This window comes from Staurois parvus, unplaced genomic scaffold, assembly GCF_062004578.1.
Source record: "Staurois parvus isolate SC_StPar_1 unplaced genomic scaffold, SC_StPar_1.0 ptg002113l, whole genome shotgun sequence".
Lineage (NCBI taxonomy): Eukaryota > Metazoa > Chordata > Amphibia > Anura > Ranidae > Staurois > Staurois parvus.
Genome location: NW_028319909.1, coordinates 3,681,082 through 3,704,675, shown reverse-complemented (window position 1 = coordinate 3,704,675; position 23,594 = coordinate 3,681,082). Strand labels below are relative to the sequence as shown.

Sequence of the window (23,594 nt, the reverse complement as noted above, 5' to 3'; positions counted from 1 at the left end):
CACACAGAAACATGTACACATAAGCACAGAGACACATGTGTACACACACACACACACACACAGAAACATGTACACACAAGCACAGAGACACATGTATACACACAGAAACATGTACACACGCACAGAGACATGTACACACGCACAGAGACACATGTACACATACACAGACACATGTATACACACACAGGCACATACAGACACACAGATACATGTACATACAAAGAAATACATATGCACAGACACGTGTACATACATACACATGTACACACACACACACACATGTACTAACACGCAGACACATGTACAGATACACACATGTACATACACACAGACACATGTACAATTGTACATGCATACACACACACCAACCCACCCCCATAAAAGTTGCAGTACTTCGTTGTTCACTCACAGATCCGGGTACTGCACTCCTTGCTTTGCTTTCACTGCGCTCAGCTATTGAGCAGTCGGACGGCTCCCAGTGCCAATGACAGATCCGGCCTGAGCTCCGAGCCTGCTCAGCAAGACAGCCCTGGGGGAGGACACACTCGCCCCCACCATAATTTCCACTCGCCATTGGCGAGCAGGCGAGTGGAAGTTTCAAGCCCTGGTCTATAGAATGTGATTATGTCTGTACAGTATATCATTCTTCTGTTCAGGCTCTGCTCTTGTTCCCTTTGATTTATGTTGTGCTGTCTTGTCTTCTCCAGGTGACATACAGAGTAGTCCAGGTGACAGATGGTCAGCTGGACGGTCAGGGTGATACGACTGGAGCAGTGAGTGTGGTTTCTACTGCAGCCTTTGCTGGCACCCAACAAGCTGTAGCACAGGTGAGAGTCAAAGATGCAGTGGTGTACCTTGTGTACAAAACATCTGCTTTAGTTTAAAGTCCAACTCCGGCCTTCCCTTCCGTCTCGCACAGTTGTACAGGCTGGTCTTCTGTGCTCAGACTGCTTACTCTGATTTCACTGCACACTGTGAGCTTCTCGCAGTGTGCATTCAAATCTGTAGCAGGTCAGATAGAGCCTGCCTTACAGCATCTAGCTCTTTCCTCTCCAGTCTTGCTGTCCCTGGCCCCACCCCTATTCATTCATTGGATTTCAGTTCTTTCAATCATAGAGGCTCAGCGTCACATGTGGGTGTTGTACGCAAACGCAGCCGGTCTAGGAATGCCCTCTCCTCAGACCAGCATCCACCCACCAAAGCATTTTGATATTTGCAAAGAGCCAGCCCACCGCTTTCATCAGGACTGAAGGTTTCTAAGAGGAGTATTGAGGCAGGGTGCTGTGATGTGTTCAGGAAGCTATGTACAGCAGCCCTCCGCTTTCTCCCACCATCCATGATCTGCCTGCATTTCCTAGAGCAGCACAGAGGCTCAGTGATCATTCTAGATGTAAAATAAACATGTAATGAAAACAGGTTTTATTGAAACATTTTATTAGCATGTTGATGAGGGAGACAGGGAAATACAATACAAGCGGAATACATTTCATCTTTAAAGTGTTACTAAACCCACAACAGTACAATCAGTCTGTAGATGCAGTAAAGCATGCTTGTTATACTCACTGTGGAACCTAAGGGGTTAATCCTCTGCATTGTGTGATCCTGTCTTCTCTGCCCCTCCTCTTGTTGAAATGACCACCTGATACAGTGGTCACGTGCACATGCTCAGTTTGGTGTGTATTGCTAGAGAGGTTTTTTTTTTTCTTCTTGGGAGGGTGCATGTGATTAGCACAGGGCCATTCAGCACTGTCCAGACAGAGGGTCAGGGGTTTCACATCCTCCTAGAGCAGAAAGAAAACGCCTACAATCTATAACCAGTGCTCTGTTGAAGTCACAAGACTGCCCTAACTGCTGATGAGAAAAGGTATTTAGCAGTTTATATTTACTAAAATAATTGCATTCCCATGTTCTGTGTACTGTGGGGGACCAGATATAGTGAATGCAGGGTCCGGGGAGAGCGGATATAGTGAATGCAGGGTCTGGGGAGACCAAATATAGTGAATGCGGGGTCCAGGGAGAGCGGATATAGTGAATGCGGGGTCCGGGGAGAGGGGATATAGTGAATGCGGGGTCTGGGGAGAGCGGATATAGTGAATGCAGGGTCCGGGGAGAGCGGATATAGTGAATGCGGGGTCCGGGGAGAGCGGATATAGTGAATGCGGGGTCCGGGGAGACCAGATATAGTGAATGCAGGTTCTGGGAAGAGCGGATATAGTGAATGCAGGGTCCGGGGAGACCGGATATAGTGAATGCGGGGTCCGGGGAGAGCGGATATAGTGAATGCAGGTTCCGGGGGGGGGCGGATATAGGGAATGCAGGTTCCGGGGAGACCGGATATAGTGAATGCGGGGTCCAGGGAGACCGGATATAGTGAATGCGGGGTCCAGGGAGAGCGGATATAGTGAATGCGGGGTCCAGGGAGACCAGATATAGTGAATGCAGGGTCCAGGGAGACCAGATATAGTGAATGCAGGGTCCAGGGAGACCAGATATAGTGAATGCAGGGTCCGGGGAGAGCGGATATAGTGAATGCAGGGTCCGGGGAGACAAGATATAGTGAATGCAGGTTCCGGGGGAGCGGATATAGTGAATGCAGGGTCCGGGAGACAAGATATAGTGAATGCAGGTTACGGGGAGAGCGGATATAGTGAATGCAGAATAGTTTTTCACATTTTAGAATGGGGTGCCTCGGGAATGTCCATCATTTTAAAGTGTGCCTTGACTGAAAAATGGTTGAGAAACACTGGCACAAACAATGTTAGCGATCGTCTGTAAACTATTCCCTCCGCCATGTAATGGAGATGAAGATAGATATGTTTGAAGCCCGGTCTATGTGGCCACCATGGCTCCCTCCATACATACAGTCAGTGAGTCTAGCCTCTGTAGGACAGGAAATGTGCTATTTTCATGATTACCAGGTGAAAATAAAGGAATAAAAGCCTGAAAGAAGGAAATGAATGCAACCACCACATCTAAGGGCCAGTTAGCTGCAATATGTTACATTTTTATTTTTGGGTTGAGATATGCTTTAGTTTGTACAGAGGCTGATCGTTCAGCTACAGCAATAGCCTGGGACACAGACCTAAGTGCAGGGAAACGGGTTTCTCTGGGTGTTTCCAGCAAAGAACACGGGTAAGGATATTATTTTCTCTGCTTTGTGGAAAACAACTTTGCAGAATTATCCTTTTAACCCCCCTGGAGGTATTCCCGAGTGTAGCTCCGGGTAAGGTTTCAGCACCAATAGCGGTAACCCCCCCGAGCTACACTCAGGAATACACTGCAGCGTTGCTCCGGGATCTCTTCTTCACTTACCTTGTCCTGCGCTCCCGCGATGTCCCTCCTGCAGTGTTCCCCGCCATGTCCTCCGGCCGATCCCGGGTTCCGTTCTCTGCGACGTCGGGACGTACGGGGGCGGAACTGGCGGGAAATTTAAAAATGTTAAAAAGTGACATTCACTAAATACACTAAAATCACATAGTATAACATTCCTGTATCAAACCATTTCACATACATTTTGTCCCGAGTGCTTTGTCCGGCGCCCTGCCTGCATTTTTACTGTTCTTTCTGCCTGGAAACTGAGAATCGTCCATGGCGTCCAAAAAGCATCCCTTTAGGTCAAAAGCGGCTTTAGACCGGCTAGAGAACAGCGATAGTAAATCAGAACCACTTGCAGAATTGAGTGATAATGATTCGTGGGGGAAATTCCTCATCAGACACTGAAAACGATTCTGCGACTGAGCTCAGCGATGTGCGAACTTGGCGCTCTATTTCACATTTCAGTGTTTTTGGTTTGATTATATTATTGAATTAAATTTATTATATTATTATTTTTTATGATTATTTATTATATTATAATTTATGATTTCGTGTTTCAAATTGTAACATATCCGGAATGTTTACTAGACTCTTGTTCGGACAGATTTCAGTGAGTTATTCCTAAGAATTACAGGCCTACAATAAAAAAATACATATTTCCATGCAAAAAAATGTACCGCTTTGAGCACAGAAATATGGACATAATCAGACCGCTAGGGAGGTTACAGGCATTCGAGTTGCTTATGTTTTTACAAACAGGTATAGATTTAGGGCTCTATAATTGACAGTTTGCAGGAAGATATTACCGTGATTTTATTTCTGTCTGTCACAGGCCGTCATCCAGAACCCTTTCAGTAATGGCGGAAGTCCTTCAACAGATGCAGTCAGCGGGGAGACGCGGTTTGCGTACTTCCCGGCTTCCACGGTGGGGGACACCACTGCAGTATCTGTACAGACAGCTGACTCGCAACTGGCCCAGGCTGGAGGTAATGGGGGAAAATATTTGTTGATTCTTCTGCTCTCTATTCAGGATTTAAATATGACTTTAATCTTTCTTTTGCATTCAAGCGAAGTTTTGCTTTTTACAGCACAATAAATATTTTTTCCTTTTAAACATTTTAAGGGCCACATTGCTCCAAACTGATTTTTGTTACCTATGGGTGGACAGCGGTGGAATGATTCACTTGCTGGCTTTCTATCTGTTGTGTGCCTCAGCAGTGAGATCTTCTTTTCTGGGTCACTGCCTCATGATATGAAATAAAGGATCAAGGATGACATGTGAGATTTCCTCGCAGTGACCCTGATAGGTCGGGGGGATGGGATAATGCAAAGTGCTCCCATCAGTACCTTCCTAAAGGACATTAGAAATGTTTAGATTGGAGTGCCAGAAAACCCAAATAAAAATGTATTTAAAGTTTCCATATATACGAAGGCCCCTTTCACACGAGGGGCAACTACATTTTGATCAGCATCTGTCCGCTGATCCCCTGCTAAGCAGAGCAGAGCGGGCAGACGACAGGTCCGTGTCCGACCAGTTTCAGAGCCCTTTTTGCTGTATGGGTTGCCATGTGGACTCCATTTACACCCGATTGCCCTCTGATCTGATCCGTCTAGACCAGTGGTCGGCAAGCCACGGCTCGCGAGCCACATGCGGCTCTTTACACACTTTAATGCGGCTCTTCTGTGTGCCGGGCACCCGCTCCCCTCCCTCCTCTCGGGCGGCCGCCCCAAAAGTCAGGACTCAGCAGCTAGCCCAGCAATGGGCAAACTACGGCCCGGCGGACCTTTTAATCCGGCCCGCGGAGCGTGGCAAACAATGGCTGTCAGGATGTAGGCGGGGCAGCATGACGAACTCCTCTCCTCTCACAGTCCGCCCTGAAGACCGGAACGGCGCGGGAACACGGCGAGAGGAACGCGCGGAGCAAAGGTAAGTGAATTGACACAATATGGGGAATGAATTACTATAGGGGGGATAAATTACTATAGGGGGGATGAATTACTATATGGGGGATGAATTACTATATAGGGATGAATTACTATGGGGGATGAATTACTATAGGGGGGATGAATTACTATGGGGGATGAATTACTATGGGGGATGAATTACTATATAGGGATGAATTACTATGGGGGATGAATTACTATAGGGGGGATGAATTACTATGGGGGATGAATTACTATGGGGGATGAATTACTATGGGGGATGAATTACTATAGGGGGGATGAATTACTATAGGGGGGATGAATTACTATAGGGGGGATGAATTACTATAGGGGGGATGAATTACTATATGGGGGATAAATTACTATAGGATGGATGAATTACTATGGGGGATGAATTACTATGGGGGATTAATTACTATATGGGGGATGAATTACTATGGGGGATGAATTACTATATGGGGGATAAATTACTATAGGATGGATGAATTACTATGGGGGATGAATTACTATATGGGGGATGAATTACTATATGGGGGATGAATTACTATGGGGGATGAATTACTATATGGGGGATGAATTACTATATGGGGGATGAATTACTATGGGGGATGAATTACTATATGGGGGATGAATTACTATGGGGGATGAATTACTATATGGGGGATGAATTACTATATGGGGGATGAATTACTATGGGGGATGAATTACTATATGGGGGATGTATTTTCAGTTTTAAAAATGTGGCTCTCAAAATAAATTTCAATCGTGGTTTTGGCGAGATTTGGCTCAGTTGAAAAAAAAGGTTGCCCACCACTGGTCTAGACCAGTGGTCGGCAAGCCGCGGCTCGCGAGCCACATGCGGCTCTTTACCCACTCTAATGCGGCTCTTCTGTGTGCCGGGCGCCCGCTCCCCTCCCTCCTCTCGGTCGGCCGCTCCCCTGCCTTCTCTCGGTTGGCAGCCCCAAAAGTCCGCGCGGACCTTTTAATCCGGCCCGCGGATGTGGCTGTCAGGATGTGTGTAGGCGGGGCAGCATGCCGAACGTGAGGGGAGGGGAGCTAGGCTCCTCTCACAGTCCGCCCTGAAGACCTGAACGGCGCGGGAAGACAGCGAGAGGAACGCAAAAGGTAAGTGAATTGACACGGGGGACTTGGCTTACTAGAAGGGGGGGATAGTACTGTGGGGGATGAAATACTATATGAGGGATGAAATACTATATGAGGGATGAAATACTTTATGAGGGATGAAATACTATATGGGGGATGAAATACTATATGGGGGGATGAAATACTATATGGGGGGATGAAATACTATATGGGGGGATGAAATACTATATGGGGGGATGAAATACTATATGAGGGATGAAATACTATATGAGGGATGAATTACTATATGAGGGATGAAATACTATATGAGGGATGAATTACTATATGGGGGGATGAAATACTATATGAGGGATGAAATACTATATGGGGGGATGAAATACTATATGAGGGATGAAATACTATATGGGGGGATGAAATACTATATGAGGGATGAAATACTATATGGGGGGATGAAATACTATATGAGGGATGAAATACTATATGAGGGATGAATTACTATATGAGGGATGAATTACTATATGAGGGATGAAATACTATATGAGGGATGAATTACTATATGGGGGGATGAAATACTATATGAGGGATGAAATACTATATGGGGGGATGAAATACTATATGGGGGGATGAAATACTATATGAGGGATGAAATACTATATGAGGGATGAAATACTATATGGGGGATGAATTACTATATGGGGGATGAAATACTATATGAGGGATGAAATACTATATGGGGGATGAAATACTATACGAGGGAAGAAATACTATACGGGGGATGAATTGCTATGAGGGATGAATTACTATATGGGGCATGAATTACTATGGGGGATGAATTACTATATGGGGGATGAATTACTATGGGGGATGAATTACTATGGGGGGATGAATTACTATGGGGGATGAATTACTATGGGGGATGAATTACTATGGGGGATGAATTACTATGGGGGATGAATTACTATGGGGGATGAATTACTATGGGGGATGAATTACGATGGGGGATGAATTACTATATGGGGGATGAATTACACTATGGGGGATGAATTACTATATGGGGGATGAATTACTATATGGGGGATGTATTTTCAGTTTTAAAAATGTGGCTCTCAAAATAAATTTCAATCATGGTTTTGGCGAGATTTGGCTCAGTTGAAAAAAAAGGTTGCCCACCGCTGGTCTAGACCACAGGTGTCAAATTGGCGGCCCTCCTGCTGTTGCCAAACTACAAGTCCCATGAGGCATTGCAAGACTGACAGTTACAAGCAGGACTCCCAAAGGCAGAGGCATGATGGGACTTGTAGTTTTGCTACAGCTGGAGGGCCCGCCAGTTTGACACCCCTGGGCTAGACGGAGCAGGATGGATCCCCTTCTGTTTTTTTTTTTTGTTTTTTTAAGCGGACAAGATCGGATCAGAGGTAGGTGGGTGTAAATGGGCACAAGTCCGTTTACATCCACCAGTCCATAGGGGTGAATGGACTGTTCAGTCAGGTCTGCCTGAATAACTGACAGCCATGCCCATTGGCCTGCCCCTAACTGCAGATTGACAGCAGCCTCCATGGGGAGGGTTCCTGTCTGGACTCTACAGAGCAGCGCTTCCTTCTTCTTCGGTGGGGGGGGGGGGGGGGGGAGGCAGAAGAAGAAGAGACCAAGCGATCACATGGCCACCCAAAGGAAAACTAGGTATTTATAGCTATCTTTTTAAAACATACGCTACAGGGCATGCTTAGGTAATGTGTAAGTGTTTGCATTAGACATTTCCTAGCATTCCACTCTTCACCCACTGTAACTTCTGCACTTTCTTGATACTGTGTGTGCTATTCCAGTCCTAAATAAAGCCGCTCTAGCAGTTTTGTGTAACAAAAATTCAAATTGAAATGCTTCGCCACTGCTAAGAGGTCCAGGTTCAACTTTATTCTAATGAAAGTCAGGGGGTACAGTCCTAAAAGTGTTTTGGGTGTTCAAGAGTGCCCTCTTCAATAGGGCTTGAATGACGACAATGTAAATAGACTAGAAGTGAACTGTACCTTTTTAACCGCTTCCCTGCCGCCCTATAGAAGATATACTGCTACAGGGCGGCAGGGGTGCGCAAAATCGCATATCTATATATTCTTGATTTTGGAATTTTTGGGTAGGAGGCGAGCGCGAGCACCCTACCTGCACCGCCTTTCGCGGCTGTCAATCACCGGGTCCCATCCGGTGATTACCGAGGATCTCTGACGGGGAGGAGGGCTGCTTTGTTTACGAACAGTCCTCCTCCCTGTCGGCTCAGGCACACTGCACAGCACAGCCATCCAAAGCAGTGTGCTTCCAGTGAAGCACCAACACACCACCCCCCTAGTAAAACACTCCCTCCACACAGTTAACCCTTTGATTGCCCCTCATATTAACCCCTTCCTGCCCAGTGCCATTAGTACAGTGTCAGTGCTTTTTTTTTTTTTTTTTTTTTTAGCACTGATCACTGTATTGATGTCATTGGGGATGTCAGTGACACCAAGTCAGTCCCCCCCCCCAGTGTCAGAATGCCCGCTTCAGTTCCGCTATGAGTCGCTGATCGCCGCCATTATTAGTATAAAAAAAATAATTCCAGTATCTATACCGCCATTTGTAAACGCTATAACCTTCACGTAAACCAAGAAATTTACACTTATTTTTTTTTTTTTTTAGCAAAGACACGCAAATTTTGTCCTAAATTTATGACAAAATTTGATTTTATAAATTTTTTTACTGGACATGTTTAATAGCAAAAAGTAATATTGTTTTTTTTTTTCTCAAAATTGTTTTTTTTTTTTGTTTTGTTTTATAGTGCAAAATATAAAAAATGCACAGGCGATCAAATACCAGCAAAAGAAAGCTCAATTCTTGGGGAAAAAAAAGAAGTAAATTTCATTTGGGTGCAGCGTTGCATGACCGTGCAATTATCAGTTAAAGTAACGCAGCGCCGTAACGCAAAAAATGGCCTGGTCAGATACAGGGGGGTAAATCCTCAGGAGGGCAAGGGGTTCATTTTAGTTTTTCCATTGTGATCTTGTCAGCAGCTGGTCTGGCAGCCGGCAATTAACAATTTTATGTTCGTTTTTTTTTTTTTAGGGCAATTTTACGTCATGATGACCCCTCAAGATGTGATTCCCGCTGGAACACAGAGGACTATAGCGCCACGCACTCATCCTTACTCTCCGTACGTACCAGTAACTGTCTTAAGCTCTGATATGTTCCTGTTTCACCCTTTTTTTTTTTTTTTCTTCTATGCGGCCCACCCCTTTCCCCATTAGTCCTTTTTAAGGGGCTGTAGGGGCACAAATTTGGAAGCATTCATTTGTAAAGGGGCTGTAATAACCATGATCTCTAGCAGTCTCATGTAAAATGGACCCATTCCATGACTGCTAAGGTATGTCTCCAGTATCCAACAACTCTTCTAGCATGTTCACAGTTTACTGCATTCTGTTTGCAGCCCTTAGTGATGGCAAGGGCCATACATGAGGCCCCCTGTATCAAGTACGTTGGCCAGTGCTTACCTAGAGCTTGGTTTAAAAGCCGAACTCCAGTGAAGAGTCATGTGTGCCAAATTATTATTATTATTATACAGTATTTATAAAGCGCCAATAGTTCGCTCAGCGCTGTACATTACAAAGGGGGACAGAACATGTGACAGAACAATACCAATACAATGCAAAACATGAGGGGATTGAGGGCTCTGCTCTTTCGAGCTTACAATCTAAGAAAGAGGGGATGGTGGCACAGGAGGAGATAGCTGTGGGGGATGGAGTGGTAGGAAGAGTGGAGGAGGTCGGCAGGTTAGGAGGGGGTGGGGTAGGCTTCCCTGAAGAGAGGGGTTTTCAGGGTGCGCCTAAAGGAGAGGAGAGTAGGTGATAATCTGATGGGTTGGGGCAGGGAGTTCCAGAGGATGGGTGACACCCTGGAGAAGTCCTGGAGGCGGGCATGGGAGGAGGAGACCAGGGAACTAGAGAGAAGGAGGTCTTGTGAGGAGCGGAGTGTGCGTGTGGGGTGGTACTTGGATATTAGGTCAGTGATGTAGTTCGGGGCAGTATGGTGGACGGCTTTGTATGTCAGTGTTAGGATTTTAATTTGATCCGTTGCACAATCGGAAGCCAGTGGAGGGATTGGCAGAGGGGGGTGGCGGAGATGGAGCGGTTGGAAAGGTGAATGAGTCTGGCAGCCGTATTCAGGATGGACTGAAGCGGGGATAGCCAGCGGCGAGGCAGGCCAGTGAGGAGGGAGTTGCAGTAGTCGAGTCGTGATATGATGAGGGAGTGGATGAGCTGTATCAAATGGTTCACAGTCTCTTCAGGCAGCTCTTAGGTTGATTTGATTTGAAGATTGCTTGTGTTGCTGTGTCATTGGTTACAGTACAATGATGTCCAGATCTTTCATGGTCTCATAAAACTTTCCATTCCTGTCCTCGTGGCATTGTGCTGCCGTTTTTCACACACATTCTAATCTAATGTTCATGTATCTTATCTAGAATAAAGTAGCTGGTTCATTTTTGTCTGTTTCTTATCAGGAAAATGGATGGAAACAGAACTCCGCGTGATGAGAGGCGCCGAGCGCAACACAATGAAGGTACATGGTTGGCTGTGACATTGCTGCATCTACTTATATAAAGAAAATGCAGCGCTGTGTGATGTTACTATATTGCGGGCAGATATAAATAATAAATGAAACCAAAGCAAATGAATAAATCAATAAATCACAGTCCAGTAATGGTGCTCGCTGATTCCAAGTGCAAAGGTTAGAAATGCGCACTAACCAGAAACGTATTAATAATACGCATGTGTATATGATATCATGGAGATTCCCCTCTCTTTTCTGGTCTGGTAATGGGCAGGAGCTGAAGATAGTAGAGATGAAGCGCCCTCGTGTGGCGAAATGGAGGTCCAGCAGGTCACAGAAATCCTTACAGAAGTGTGTGAAGTGGAAAATTCCTCCTCTCAAAGGCTGGTGCAGGGATCAATCTGGGTCTGCAGAAGCTGAAAAGGCCTTTAAGATTAAAGATGGCCGCCGGGCCTCCACGTGGCACCGGCGGCGTAGTTTCAATGGCGTACTGGGCTCCAACTGACGCGTTTCATGCGCACGCACTTCTTCAGAGGTAGAGCTGATCTACTGATCATGGGTGCAATGCTCATTGGAAAAAAGTAATAAATGCACATTTTTTTTCCTGCAAAGAGATGTGCATTTATTTAATTATTTTTTTCTTAACCACTTAGCGCCTACTCACCAGCCCGCAACGTACTGCGGATGGGCGACCGCTAATGGCAAAGCGACGTACTTGCAAGTCGATGCCTACTTCAGAGTTTCGGGCGTGCACATGCACCATCTGTGATTGTACAAAGCGGGAGCCTGTCAGCGAATCCTGGCCAATGATTCACGGCTGGGACCTGCTGATCGGCTGTGTACAATCACAGCCCAGAACTCTGTGTTGATAATTAACACAGCGCTCTGTACAGGGGGAAAGATCTCTGTGTCTTGCAGGGATTTTCCCTTGCTTTGCAAGGATGAGAAACTTAGATCTCTTAGTAAAGCACACATTACACATAGGCACACATTTAACCCCTTGATAGCCCTAAATTTTACCCTTTTCTAGCCAGTTAGTATAGCAACAGTTTATAAAATCAGTGATCACTGTATTAGTGTCACTGGTGATGTCAGTGGCTGGTAGTCAGTGTCAGATTGCCCTCCTCATTAATGCAGTCGCATGTCCCATTGTTGAGCAACGCCATTAATAGTATTAACAAAAAAAAAAATTCCAGTGTGTGTGTATATATATATATGTATGTATGTGTATATACAGTGGGGATCAAAAGTTTGGGCACCCCAGCTAAAAATTTGTATTAATGTGCATAAAGAAGCCAAGGAAAGATGGAAAAATCTCCAAAAGGCATCAAATTACAGATTAGACATTCTTATAATATGTCAACAAAAGTTAGATTTTATTTCCATCATTTACACTTTCAAAATAACAGAAAACAAAAAAATGACGTCTGCAAAAGTTTGGGCACCCTGCAGAATTTATAGCATGCACTGCCCCCTTTGCCAAGCTGAGACCTGCCAGTGTCATGGATTGTTCTCAATCATCGTCTGGGAAGACCAGGTGATGTCAATCTCAAAGGTTTTAAATGCCCAGACTCATCTGACCTTGCCCCAACAATCAGCACCATGGGTTCTTCTAAGCAGTTGTCTAGAAAACTGAAACTGAAAATAGTTGACGCTCACAAAGCTGGAGAAGGCTATAAGAGGATAGCAAAGCGTTTTCAGATGTCAATATCCTCTGTTCGGAATGTAATTAAGAAATGGCAGTCATCAGGAACAGTGGAAGTTAAAGCAAGATCTGGAAGACCAAGAAAAATATCAGACAGAACAGCTCGCAGGATTGTGAGAAAAACAATTCAAAACCCACGTTTGACTGCACGATCCCTCCAGAAAAATCTGACAGACACTGGAGTTGTGGTACACTATTCCACTATAAAGAGTTACTTGTACAAATATGGTCTTCATGGAAGAGTCATCAGAAGAAAACGCCTTCTACGTCCTCACCACAAAAATCATTGTTTGAACTTTGCAAATGAACATATAGACAAGCCTGATGCATTTTGGAAACAAGTTCTATGGACTGATGAGGTTAAAATTGAACGTTTTGGCCGGAATGAGCAAAGGTACGTTTGGAGAAGAAGGGGCACAGAATTTACTGAAAAGAACCTCTGTCCAACTATTAAGCATGGGGTTGGATCAATCATGCTTTGGGGTTGTGTTGCAGCCAGTGGCACAGGGAATATCTCACGAGTAAAAGGAAAAATGGATTCAATAAAATTTCAGCAAATTTTGGATGGTAACTTGATGCCATCTGTGAAAAAGCTGAAGTTAAAGAGAGGATGGCTTCTACAAATGGATAATGATCCTAAACACACCTCGAAATCCACGGGGGATTACATCAAGAGGCGTAAACTGAAGGTTTTGCCATGGCCTTCACAATCTCCTGACCTCAACATAATTGAAAATCTCTGGATAGACCGTAAAAGAGCCGTGCGTGACAGACAGCCCAGAAATCTCAAAGAACTGGAAGACTTTTGTAAGGAAGAATGGGCAAAGATACCTCAAACAAGAATTGAAAGACTCTTGGCTGGCTACAAAAAGCGTTTACAAGCTGTGATACTTGCCAAAGGGGGCAGTACAAGATATTAACTCTGCAGGGTGCCCAAACTTTTGCAGACGCCATTTTTATGTTTTCTGTTATTTTGAAAGTGTAAATGATGGAAATAAAATCTAACTTTTGTTGACATATTATAAGAATGTCTAATCTGTAATTTGATGCCTTTTGGAGATTTTTCCATCTTTCCTTGGCTTCTTTATGCACATTAATACAAATTTTTAGCTGGGGTGCCCAAACTTTCGATCCCCACTGTATGTATGTATGTGTATATATGTATGTATGTATGTGTATATATGTATGTGTATATATGTATGTATGTGTGTATATATGTATGTATGTATATGTATGTATGTATGTGTGTATATGTATGTATGTATGTATGTGTGTATATGTATGTATGTATGTGTGTGTATATATATGTATGTATGTGTATATGTGTGTATGTATATGTGTATATACAGTCAGGTCCATAAATATTGGGACATGGACACAATTCTAACATTTTTGGCTCTATACACCACCACAATGGATTTGAAATGAAACGAACAAGATGTGCTTTAACTGCAGACTGTCAGCTTTAATTTGAGGGTATTTACATTCAAATCAGGTGAACGGTGTAGGAATTACAACAGTTTTCATATGTGCCTCCCACTTGTTAAGGGACCAAAAATAATGGGACAATTGGCTTCTCAGCTGTTCCATGGCCAGGTGTGTGTTATTCCCTCATTATCCCAATTACAATGAGCAGATAAAAGGTCCAGAGTTCATTTCAAGTGTGCTATTTGCATTTGGAATCTGTTGCTGTCAACTCTCAAGATGAGATCCAAAGAGCTGTCACTATCAGTGAAGCAAGCCATCATTAGGCTGAAAAAACAAAACAAACCCATCAGAGAGATAGCAAAAACATTAGGCGTGGCCAAAACAACTGTTTCGAACATTCTTAAAAAGAAGGAACGCACCGGTGAGCTCAGCAACACCAAAAGACCTGGAAGACCACGGAAAACAACTGTGGTGGATGACCAAAGAATTCTTTCCCTGGTGAAGAAAACACCCTTCACAACAGTTGGCCAGATCAAGAACACTCTCCAGGAGGTAGGTGTATGTGTGTCAAAGTCACCAATCAAGAGAAGACTTCACCAGAGTGAATACAGAGGGTTCACCACAAGATGTAAACCATTGGTGAGCCCCAAAAACAGGAAGGCCAGATTAGAGTTTGCCAAACGACATCTAAAAAAGCCTTCACAGTTCTGGAACAACATCCTATGGACAGATGAGACCGACATCAACTTGTACCAGAGTGATGGGAAGAGAAGAGTATGGAGAAGGAAAGGAACTGCTCATGATCCTAAGCATACCACCTCATCAGTGAAGCATGGTGGTGGTAGTGTCATGGCGTGGGCATGTATGGCTGCCAATGGAACTGGTTCTCTTGTATTTATTGATGATGTGACTGCTGACAAAAGCAGCCGGATGAATTGTGAAGTGTTTCGGGAATATTATCTGCTCATATTCAGCCAAATGCTTCACAACTCATTGGACGCTTCACAGTGCAGATGGACAATGACCCAAAGCAGACTGCAAAAGCAACCAAAGAGTTTTTTAGGGGAAAGAAGTGGAATGTTATGCAATGGCCAAGTCCATCACCTGACCTGAATCCGATTGAGCATGCATTTCACTTGCTGAAGACAAAACTGAAGGGAAAATGCCCCAAGAACAAGCAGGAACTGAGACAGTTGCAGTAGAGGCCTGGCAGAGCATCACCAGGGATGACACCCAGCGTCTGGTGATGTCTATGCGTTCCACACTTCAGGCTGTAATTGACTGCAAAGGATTTGCAATCAAGTATTAAAAAGTGAAAGTTTGATTTATGATTATCATTAAGTCCCATTACTTTTGGTCCCTTAACAAGTGGGAGGCACATATGCAAATTGTTGTAATTCCTACACCGTTCACCTGATTTGGATGTAAATACCCTCAAATTAAAGCTGACAGTCTGCAGTTAAAGCACATCTTGTTCGTTTCATTTCAAATCCATTGTGGTGGTGTATAGAGCCAAAAATGTTAGAATTGTGTCGATGTCCCAATATTTATGGACCTGACTGTATATATATATATATATATATATATACACTATAGTTTGTAGGCGCTATAACTTTCACGCAAACCAATCAATATACACATATTTGGATTTTTTTTAAATCTAAGATATGTGGCAGAATAAATTATGGCCAAATTTTATGAACACTTTTTTTATTTTTTTTTTCTGGATGTTTTTTAGCAGAAAGTAAAAAAAAATATTGTTTTGGTTTTTCTTTCAAAATTTTCAGTCCATTTATATCTCAATTAATAAAAAGACCCAGTGATGATCAAATACCACCAAAAAATCCCCCTCTATTTGTGTGAAAAAATTTGCATCAATTTAATTTAGGTACAGCGTTGCATGACCCAGCAATTACCAGTTAAATTAGCGCAGTGCAGTATAGCAAAAAATGGCCTGGTAAGAGGGGGGTAAGATCTTCTGGAGCTTAAAGCGGAGTTCCACTCACTGTGTAAAAAAATAAAAGTCAACAGCTACAAAAACTGTAGCTGCTGACTTTTAAAAAACAGCCACTCACCTGTCCCAGTGTGAGCACCCGGCTGTGACAGCTTGCGGCTTCACAGCCGGGTACCCACTGCGCATGTGCGAGAAGCGCTGCACTTCATGAATGGTCCTGTAGTCTTCTGGGACCTGTCACGTGTCCCAAAAGACTACAGGGAGGGAGGGAGGACACCTTCTGTTTCCGATCACCTAGGGGATTGGACCGGAAGTGGGAGTGGGTACCTGTCAAATTTGGGTACCCGCTCCTCAAAGGTGCCAATCCTTAATGGGGAGCGGGAAAGCAGTCCTTAAAGCAGAATGCGCGAGTAGTGCTGTGCTTCCTGAATGGCCCCATCGTCTTCTGGCACCTGTCACGTGTCCCACAAGACTTCGGGGAGGGAGGGTAGGAGGACAACTTCCACTTCCGATCACCTAGGCGAACGCAGCGGAAGTGGGAGCGGGGACCTGTCAATTTCGGGTACTCGCTCCCCAAAGGTGCCAATCTTTAATGGGGAGCGAGGGACCAATCTTTAAAGCAGAACATCCCCTTTTGGGTGCAACTCCGCTTTAAGTGATTAAAGGGGAACTTAGCTGTTAATGACTTTTCTGTGTCTGAAGAATTTGATTCTGACAGTTTGTTCTTCCCCACAGTGGAGAGAAGGCGAAGAGACAAGATTAACAATTGGATTGTCCAGCTGTCCAAAATCATTCCAGATTGCAACACAGAGAGCAGCAAAACGGGAGCAGTAAGACCTGTCACTCTATAATGTCTGTTTTCAAAAATGACAAATCCATCTAATCTCAATAACTAAATACTTGTCATATGTCCATTTCCAGCAAAGTAAAGGTGGGATTCTGTCCAAAGCTTGTGACTACATCCGAGAGCTGCGCCAGACTGGCCAGCGTATGCAGGAGACATTTAAGGAGGTGGAGAGGCTGCAGATGGACAATGAGCTGTTACGTCAGCAGGTCAGTTATACCCCTTGTAGGGTTCCGCTCAGGTTTTTTTTCATTGAGTTGGTACATTTTCAGGACTTGGCACTTTTTTTCCAGGTCGCTGTAGTAAGGGCTTTGCTTCTTGGCTTTGTTGCGACAGCTACTTGAATCATGCAAAGAGGAGGCAAAATATATTTAAAGATGAAGCATGTTCCTTGATGGTCACAAAGGACATACCTCTTCTTCAGGGCGATGTGTTCTGTTGTCCGGCACAGGGCTGATAACACTGCTTGAGATTTACAGGATTGTTGGCAGATCAACTGGTGTTTTGCTGTATTTGCAGCATTTCTAATCCTTTACTGCCAACCCTTGGAGATCGTAACCCCGTGGACTTTTTGGTAATGTGGTGATTGTTATTGGATGTCACAGTAATCACATGATCAGGAGCCTGTCCTATGGACTCCAGATCATTGCTAATTGACCGGGAGCTGTTGGTGACGATGATTGAGCAAGCTCCCAGCACAAAACAGCGACACCAGACTACACATATACACTGTATTGCCAAAAGTATACACATTTACCTCCTTAACCTGTTGCTGTAACACAGATGTGCGATGGCATAAGGGTGAGCTTTAATGCCTAAACACTGCACATACAGGGGTGTATTTACCACAAGGCAACAAGGCATTTGCCTAGGGTGGCATTTTTCAGGGGGGGCAGCAATGCCCCTTGGAAGAAGGGACGCACGCAGCATGGGGATCTGGTGGGTTCCAAGAGATATTGTGGGTTTCATGACGGTGTATGCTTAGCCCGACTCTCGTTACTGGGGATGTCCGGAGCTGTGAAGGTGAGTGTTGTACTCTCTCTCTTGTCATGGGGGATGGTGTGGGGGGCAGTGGTAGTGAAAGGCTTGGGTGGAGCGCAGGGGTGCTCTTTGTCAATGTCAGGCTCTTTCTGTGGCGGGGGGTGTTCTCCAATTTTTGTGTTGCCCAGGGCAGCACAAAACCTAAATACACCACTGTGCACATATACTATATTGCCATATGTATTGGGCCCGCCCTCCCAATCATGTGATTCAGGTGTTCCAATCCCCTCCATGGACACAGGTGTATACAATCAAGCCCCTAGGCATGCAGACTGCTTCTACAAACATTGGTGAAAGAATGGGTCGCTCTCAGGAGCTCAGTGACTCCAAGCGTGGTCCCGTGATAGGTGGTCACCTGTGCAATAAGTCCATCCGTGACATTTCCTGGATACTAAAGATGTACCAAGTGGTAGGCCACGCCACATGACAGAGTGGGGTCAGCGCATGCTGAAGCGCACAATGCACAGAAGTCGCCAACTGTCTGCAGAGTCTATAGCTACAGAACTCAGCCCCGCCCCCTGCTCCCTCGTCACTGCCTTTTGATTGACAGCAGCAGGAGCCAATGGCTTGTGCTGCCTCAGCAAAGTGGGACCAGGAATTGGGGGGAGAGGAGAGTTACAGATATGCGCAGCGCTGCATTGAAAGAGGGCCCGTTGCGATTGGAACCTTTTTCTGATCTTGTGACCACCTTGACAGCGAATCACGGCAGTCACATGACCCTAAAACCCCGCCTCCTGGCTTCTGAAACCTCTTAAAGGGCAGGGAAGCGCCATCGCAAAGGGGTTAATGCAAGGAATGCATTTAGGTACAAAATGTTTAGGCTTTATAACTACTTTAAAATGAGAGTTTAATGCTACTTGAAGTGGTTAACCCCTTCACGCCGGTGCCTCCAGGCCCTTTAAGGGTTTCAGAAGCCAGGAGGCGGGGCGGGGTTTAGGGTCATGTGACCGCCGTCACTGAAGTCACATGATCAGGAAAGGTCCCGATCGAAAGAGAAGATCGGGACCTTTCCTTGAGTACCAGACTCGTGTGCTGGGAGCGTGCGCTCTCAGCACATATGTTCTTTTTTTAATAGAACACAAATGTGTGGCCGCTCGGCGTCTAGGCCCAGACGCCGGAAGGCCACACATTTGCATTCGGCCGGCGTGAAGTGGTTCATGTATGTGCGTGTTCATTTGTACGAAGCCTAAGCTCGATCGTGCTGTAATCGCCCCGCAATATGTATATACTAGCTACCTTCGTCGGGTGATTTGCATTGTATTGATGGAGGTTCCCTGTCTTTAGTGTGGATTCTGACTCTCTGCATCGTCAGTCACAGCCGCCACATTGATATCTTCTAACTTTTACAGATCGAAGAACAGAAGGACGAAAACACACTTCTGAGAGCGCAGCTGCAGCAGCACAGCATCAAGATCGTGGAAGAGACTCCGAGGTCGTAGATCCGTCACCGAGCCACATCGTGGGGATTTTTTTTTTGTTTAGGGATTGAAATTGCCACGGAGAAACTTGTACATTAGCACCCCTCTCCTTTTACCGTTGCCACCACCCCGCCTCTTACCCGGCCTCCCACTCCCTTTTAATGTATCGTGTCAAAGATCTTTTTGTCGATCCTCAAAAAAAGGACATCTGGGCATGTGAACACAGAAAGGTGGAGGGGGTGGGTGTGAGGGACAAACATTGGGTCTTCCTTGCAGGAGGCAGAACCCTCCACTTCCTGGACTAACGAACTCGAGCACCTCGAAGAACGGCCAGGCCTCTTCACTGCCAGCGGGACCTGAATTTGACTTTTTTTTTTTTTTGTGGGGGGAGGAATTTTGGAGTTAGAAGGTTAAGAAACGCATTGCATTGCTCTTCTTCTTCTTTTTTTTTTTTTTTTTTTTTTTTTTTTTATAAATATATAAATACGAACCTACCTTTAGACTTTTAGCAATGAAAACTTAGGTAAAGTAACTTCCTTTCACCCCTCGATCCCTTTTTTTGTTTTTTTTGCTTTCTTTTAAAGAAAAAAAATACAAAAAAAAACAGCAGTTGTGACTGTCTAGCATGTGTGGAAGGATGGAAGAATCACATGTAGTTTTAGAATAAACTTTGCGGGGATGAATAATTATTGTAAGCTAAGAGCGCATCTGCTGCTAGAGGCACAAGTTATTTGCCTGCGAGCTTTGGATTTTTTTTTTCCTTTTTTTTTTAAGGTATGTAAACGTCCACTAAAAACCTGATCAATACCCCCAACTCAACCTTCTTTTTGCAGCAACCTAAAACTACCATGAGGTGGCGATAGAGAGCTATGTATCAAGCAGGTCATGACAAGCCTTTGCATCAATATCGGTCCGTTTTGTGTTTTTTTTTTTTTTTCTTTTTTTTTGTTTGTTTGTTTTTTTGCTTTCCAAGTCCTGTAAGGATATTCGCTATAAAAGCAATATTTAATCGGATTGCCATCAGGTGTATCTATGCACTTTATCCATCTCTCAGCAGCTTCATACAGTCCATCGCCATCTGTAAATAGGTTTTTCTTTAAAAACGTCTTTAAACTGAAATCTGGGGAGCTGCAAAAAAAAAAAACTCCCCTTTCAGTGGGGCTCCCCCCACCCCCGCAAAGGACATGCTAATTTTTTGCCTAGGTTACCAGGAGAAAAGGATCCCTGGCAGCCGGCGCTCTCCTCTTCCTTCCTATGGTCCCAGCTGTGGGTTGGCTGTCAGTGTCCTCACATGACTGCTGGTCCTGCATTGTACATAATGATGCCAGAGCGCCCAAGAGAAGAGGCTTCGAGGCAGGGGCGGACTGACCATTTGGAAACTCGGGCGCTGCCCTGGGGACAGTAGTGGGCCCCATGAGATGTCCCTGGTACCTTTTTCATAGGCTTTTTTGAGTTTTGGGCAAGGACACAGGGGCCCCATGTTCCCCTATTGCCTGGGGGCCCCATGAGTTGTCAGTCCGCCCCTGCTTCGAGGAACTGGTCACATTGCTGGCTGGTACTTTGGTGGTTAAGGCAGGGTTTTTTGTTTTTTTTTATTATTATTTTAATGCGTTATTTTCTTCAAGGTAAAAAAATGTCCCAGCAGTTGTATCACCCCCCTGAGTCCTTTGTTCGATCCAGCTCTGTGCCCGTCTCCTCTCTTACCCCCGGTTCACATCTATGCAGCCGTGCGGGCCGCGTTTTGCACGGGAGCCCATTCATTTAAATGGACTTCCATGCCGTGACACTTCTTTGGAAAACGCAGCCGAGGTTCCCAGTACGGTTGCGTTTACCAGTGCGGGCGGCGTGCCATCAGAACTAATGGCACCCACCCGCGGATCCACATTCCTCTGTGCGGATTTTCGTGCGGATCCGCAGCGGCACCACCCGCACAGATGTGAACCTAGGGCAGGGGTAGGCAACCTGAGAGCCGCAGGACTACAAGTTCCATCATGTCTCTGCAAGTCATAGCTGTAACTGTCAGTTTTGTAATCTTTGCAATGCCTCATGGGAAATGTAGTTCCACAACAGCTAGAGAGCCACAGGTTGCCTACCCCTGACCTAGGGTCACTCAACAAGACATGAAGGCAGCAGCTCCTGCTGCTGTCCACCAAATCCTGTGAGCTCCCCTGGCAGCCGGCACTTTCCTCCAATGGTCCCAGTTATGGGTGGGCTCCCTGTGCATTCTCACTTACAACACGGGACTGCTGGTCCTGCATTGTCCATGATGATGCCAGAGCTGTGCCTACCAGACCAGCTGTTGAAGAGAAGCGGCTTCAGGGAATTGGTCACATTGAAAGGAGGAAGCCGGGGGGGTGGGCGAAGGATACGTAATTAAAACATTTTAACCCCTTCCCGCCTCCACCTCCCAACCCTTTAAAACAGGGGTGGGCAACTGTGGCCCTCCAGCTGTTGTAGAACTACAAGTCCCATGAGGCATTGCAAAACTGACAGTTACAAGCATGTCTCCCAAAGGCAGAGGCATGATGGGACTTGTAGTTCACCAAGAGCTGGAGGGCCACAGTTGCCCATCCCCTGCTTTAAGAGGATCTAAATTCCAGGAGGCGGGCATTCCAAAAGTGAACGCTGTGAATGGCAGTTACAGAAGTCACATGATTAGAAAGCTCCTGATCCCAAGTATGCTTTCTGACATCCGCTTGTTGCAGCGCTCTCAGCAAAGTGTTCACCTAGGACAGGAAGTGGTTAATGGTACCCTAAGCAAAAAAAAAAAGTTCATTTAACCCTTGGAGCATTTTGGGAAGCCCCATTACAAGAGCAGTTTTTTTCCCATTTCCCTGGAGATCAGCTTTGAATGATTTGGTAGTTTGGTACAGATGCCTACATCCAGGTCTGCTTGCTGCATAGCTCTTGTAAATGTACAAAATTGGCATGGTGTAATGAGTTTTTTTATCTTGTTTTTTTTTTTTTTAAACTTTGTTTTGTTGTATTATTATTTCATGCACAGAGCTGGATAAGTGAATTTTGGATCCCTTTAAAAGTTGCTAGCATACAAATTATGTCAATCTCTTATTAAAAAACAAAAAGACTGTTTATTATTTACTTTTTTAATGGCCGATTCCTAATTGACAAAACTGGATCATTTAAAAAAAAAAAAAAAAAATCACTTCGTTCATTAAAGTGTATGTCAGGGCAAAATAAAACCCCCCACATGATCGGTACATCTCCATAAAACATGCATGTTTTTCTCATGTTTTATCCCTTCAACCTGTTGATGCCGGCGGTACGTACATATTCGGCCTCTTGGTATGTTGGGCCTTACTGGCGAGAGGCCACATATATGCTGTAACGGACCCAGACCGCACTTGGGTATTTCCGTTAGACTCCAGCTTCCCTGTCCGAACACAGATCCCTGGACACCACCACTGATCATGCAGGAAATAGACAGCACCAGACTCTTCTTAAGACAGGAAGTCAACTGCTTTATTTTAACACAAACAAGATATATACACAGGGCAGGGAAATACAACCAGGAACAGGAAACACATCAGCAGGCCGTCCCATCAGGGGGAAGGGCTGCCAGAAACACCCCCCACCAAACCAAGACAATAGAACAAAGGGATATACACCACATGGCAGTAGACAATAGGGGAACACATGCATCCCATAATAGTTTGCTAGAACAATGGGATGCAGCTCCATGGCAGAGAACAATGGAACAACCACATGGCAGTGAACAATGGACAACACCGCACCTATACAGTGAGGAACAGAAGTATTTGAACCCCCTGCAATTTTGCAAGTTCTCCCACTTAGAAAGCACGGAGGGGTCTGAAATTCACATTGTAGGTGCATTGCCACTCTGAGAGACAGAATTTAAAAACAAAAATCCAGGAAATCACATTGTATGATTTTTAAAGAATGTATTTGTCTCGCACTGCTGAACATAAGTATTTGAACACCTGAGAAAATCAGTGTTAATATTTGGTACAGAAGCCTTTGTTTGCAATTACAGAGGTCAGACGTTTCCTGTAGTTCTTGACCAGGTTTGCACTGCAACAGGGATTTTGGCCCCCTCCTCCACACAGATTTCCTCTAAATCTGTCAGGTTTCGGGGCTGTCGCTGAGCAACATGGAGTTTCAGCTCCCTCCAAAGATGTTCTATTGGGTTTAGGTCTGGAGACTGGCTAGGCCACTCCAGAACCTTGATATGCTTCTTACGGAGCCACTCCTTGGTTATCCTGGCTGTGTGCTTCGGGTCGTTGTCATGTTGGA

General features: G+C 45.0%; 1 protein-coding gene across 1 annotated transcript in view; it reads left to right on the top strand.

Moving 5' to 3' along the window:
• Window positions 1-22,412, top strand: part of USF2 (upstream transcription factor 2, c-fos interacting) — a 56,638-nt gene extending 34,226 nt beyond the window's left edge. The window contains exons 4-10 of the mRNA XM_089665010.1: window positions 708-827; window positions 4,148-4,301; window positions 9,451-9,538; window positions 10,883-10,941; window positions 16,755-16,849; window positions 16,941-17,072; window positions 19,254-22,412. Coding sequence (XP_089521136.1) covers window positions 708-827; window positions 4,148-4,301; window positions 9,451-9,538; window positions 10,883-10,941; window positions 16,755-16,849; window positions 16,941-17,072; window positions 19,254-19,343 — 738 coding nt within the window. The 3' untranslated portion in view covers window positions 19,344-22,412. The remainder of the gene's footprint in view (window positions 1-707; window positions 828-4,147; window positions 4,302-9,450; window positions 9,539-10,882; window positions 10,942-16,754; window positions 16,850-16,940; window positions 17,073-19,253) is intronic.
• The last annotated feature ends 1,182 nt before the right edge of the window (window positions 22,413-23,594 follow it).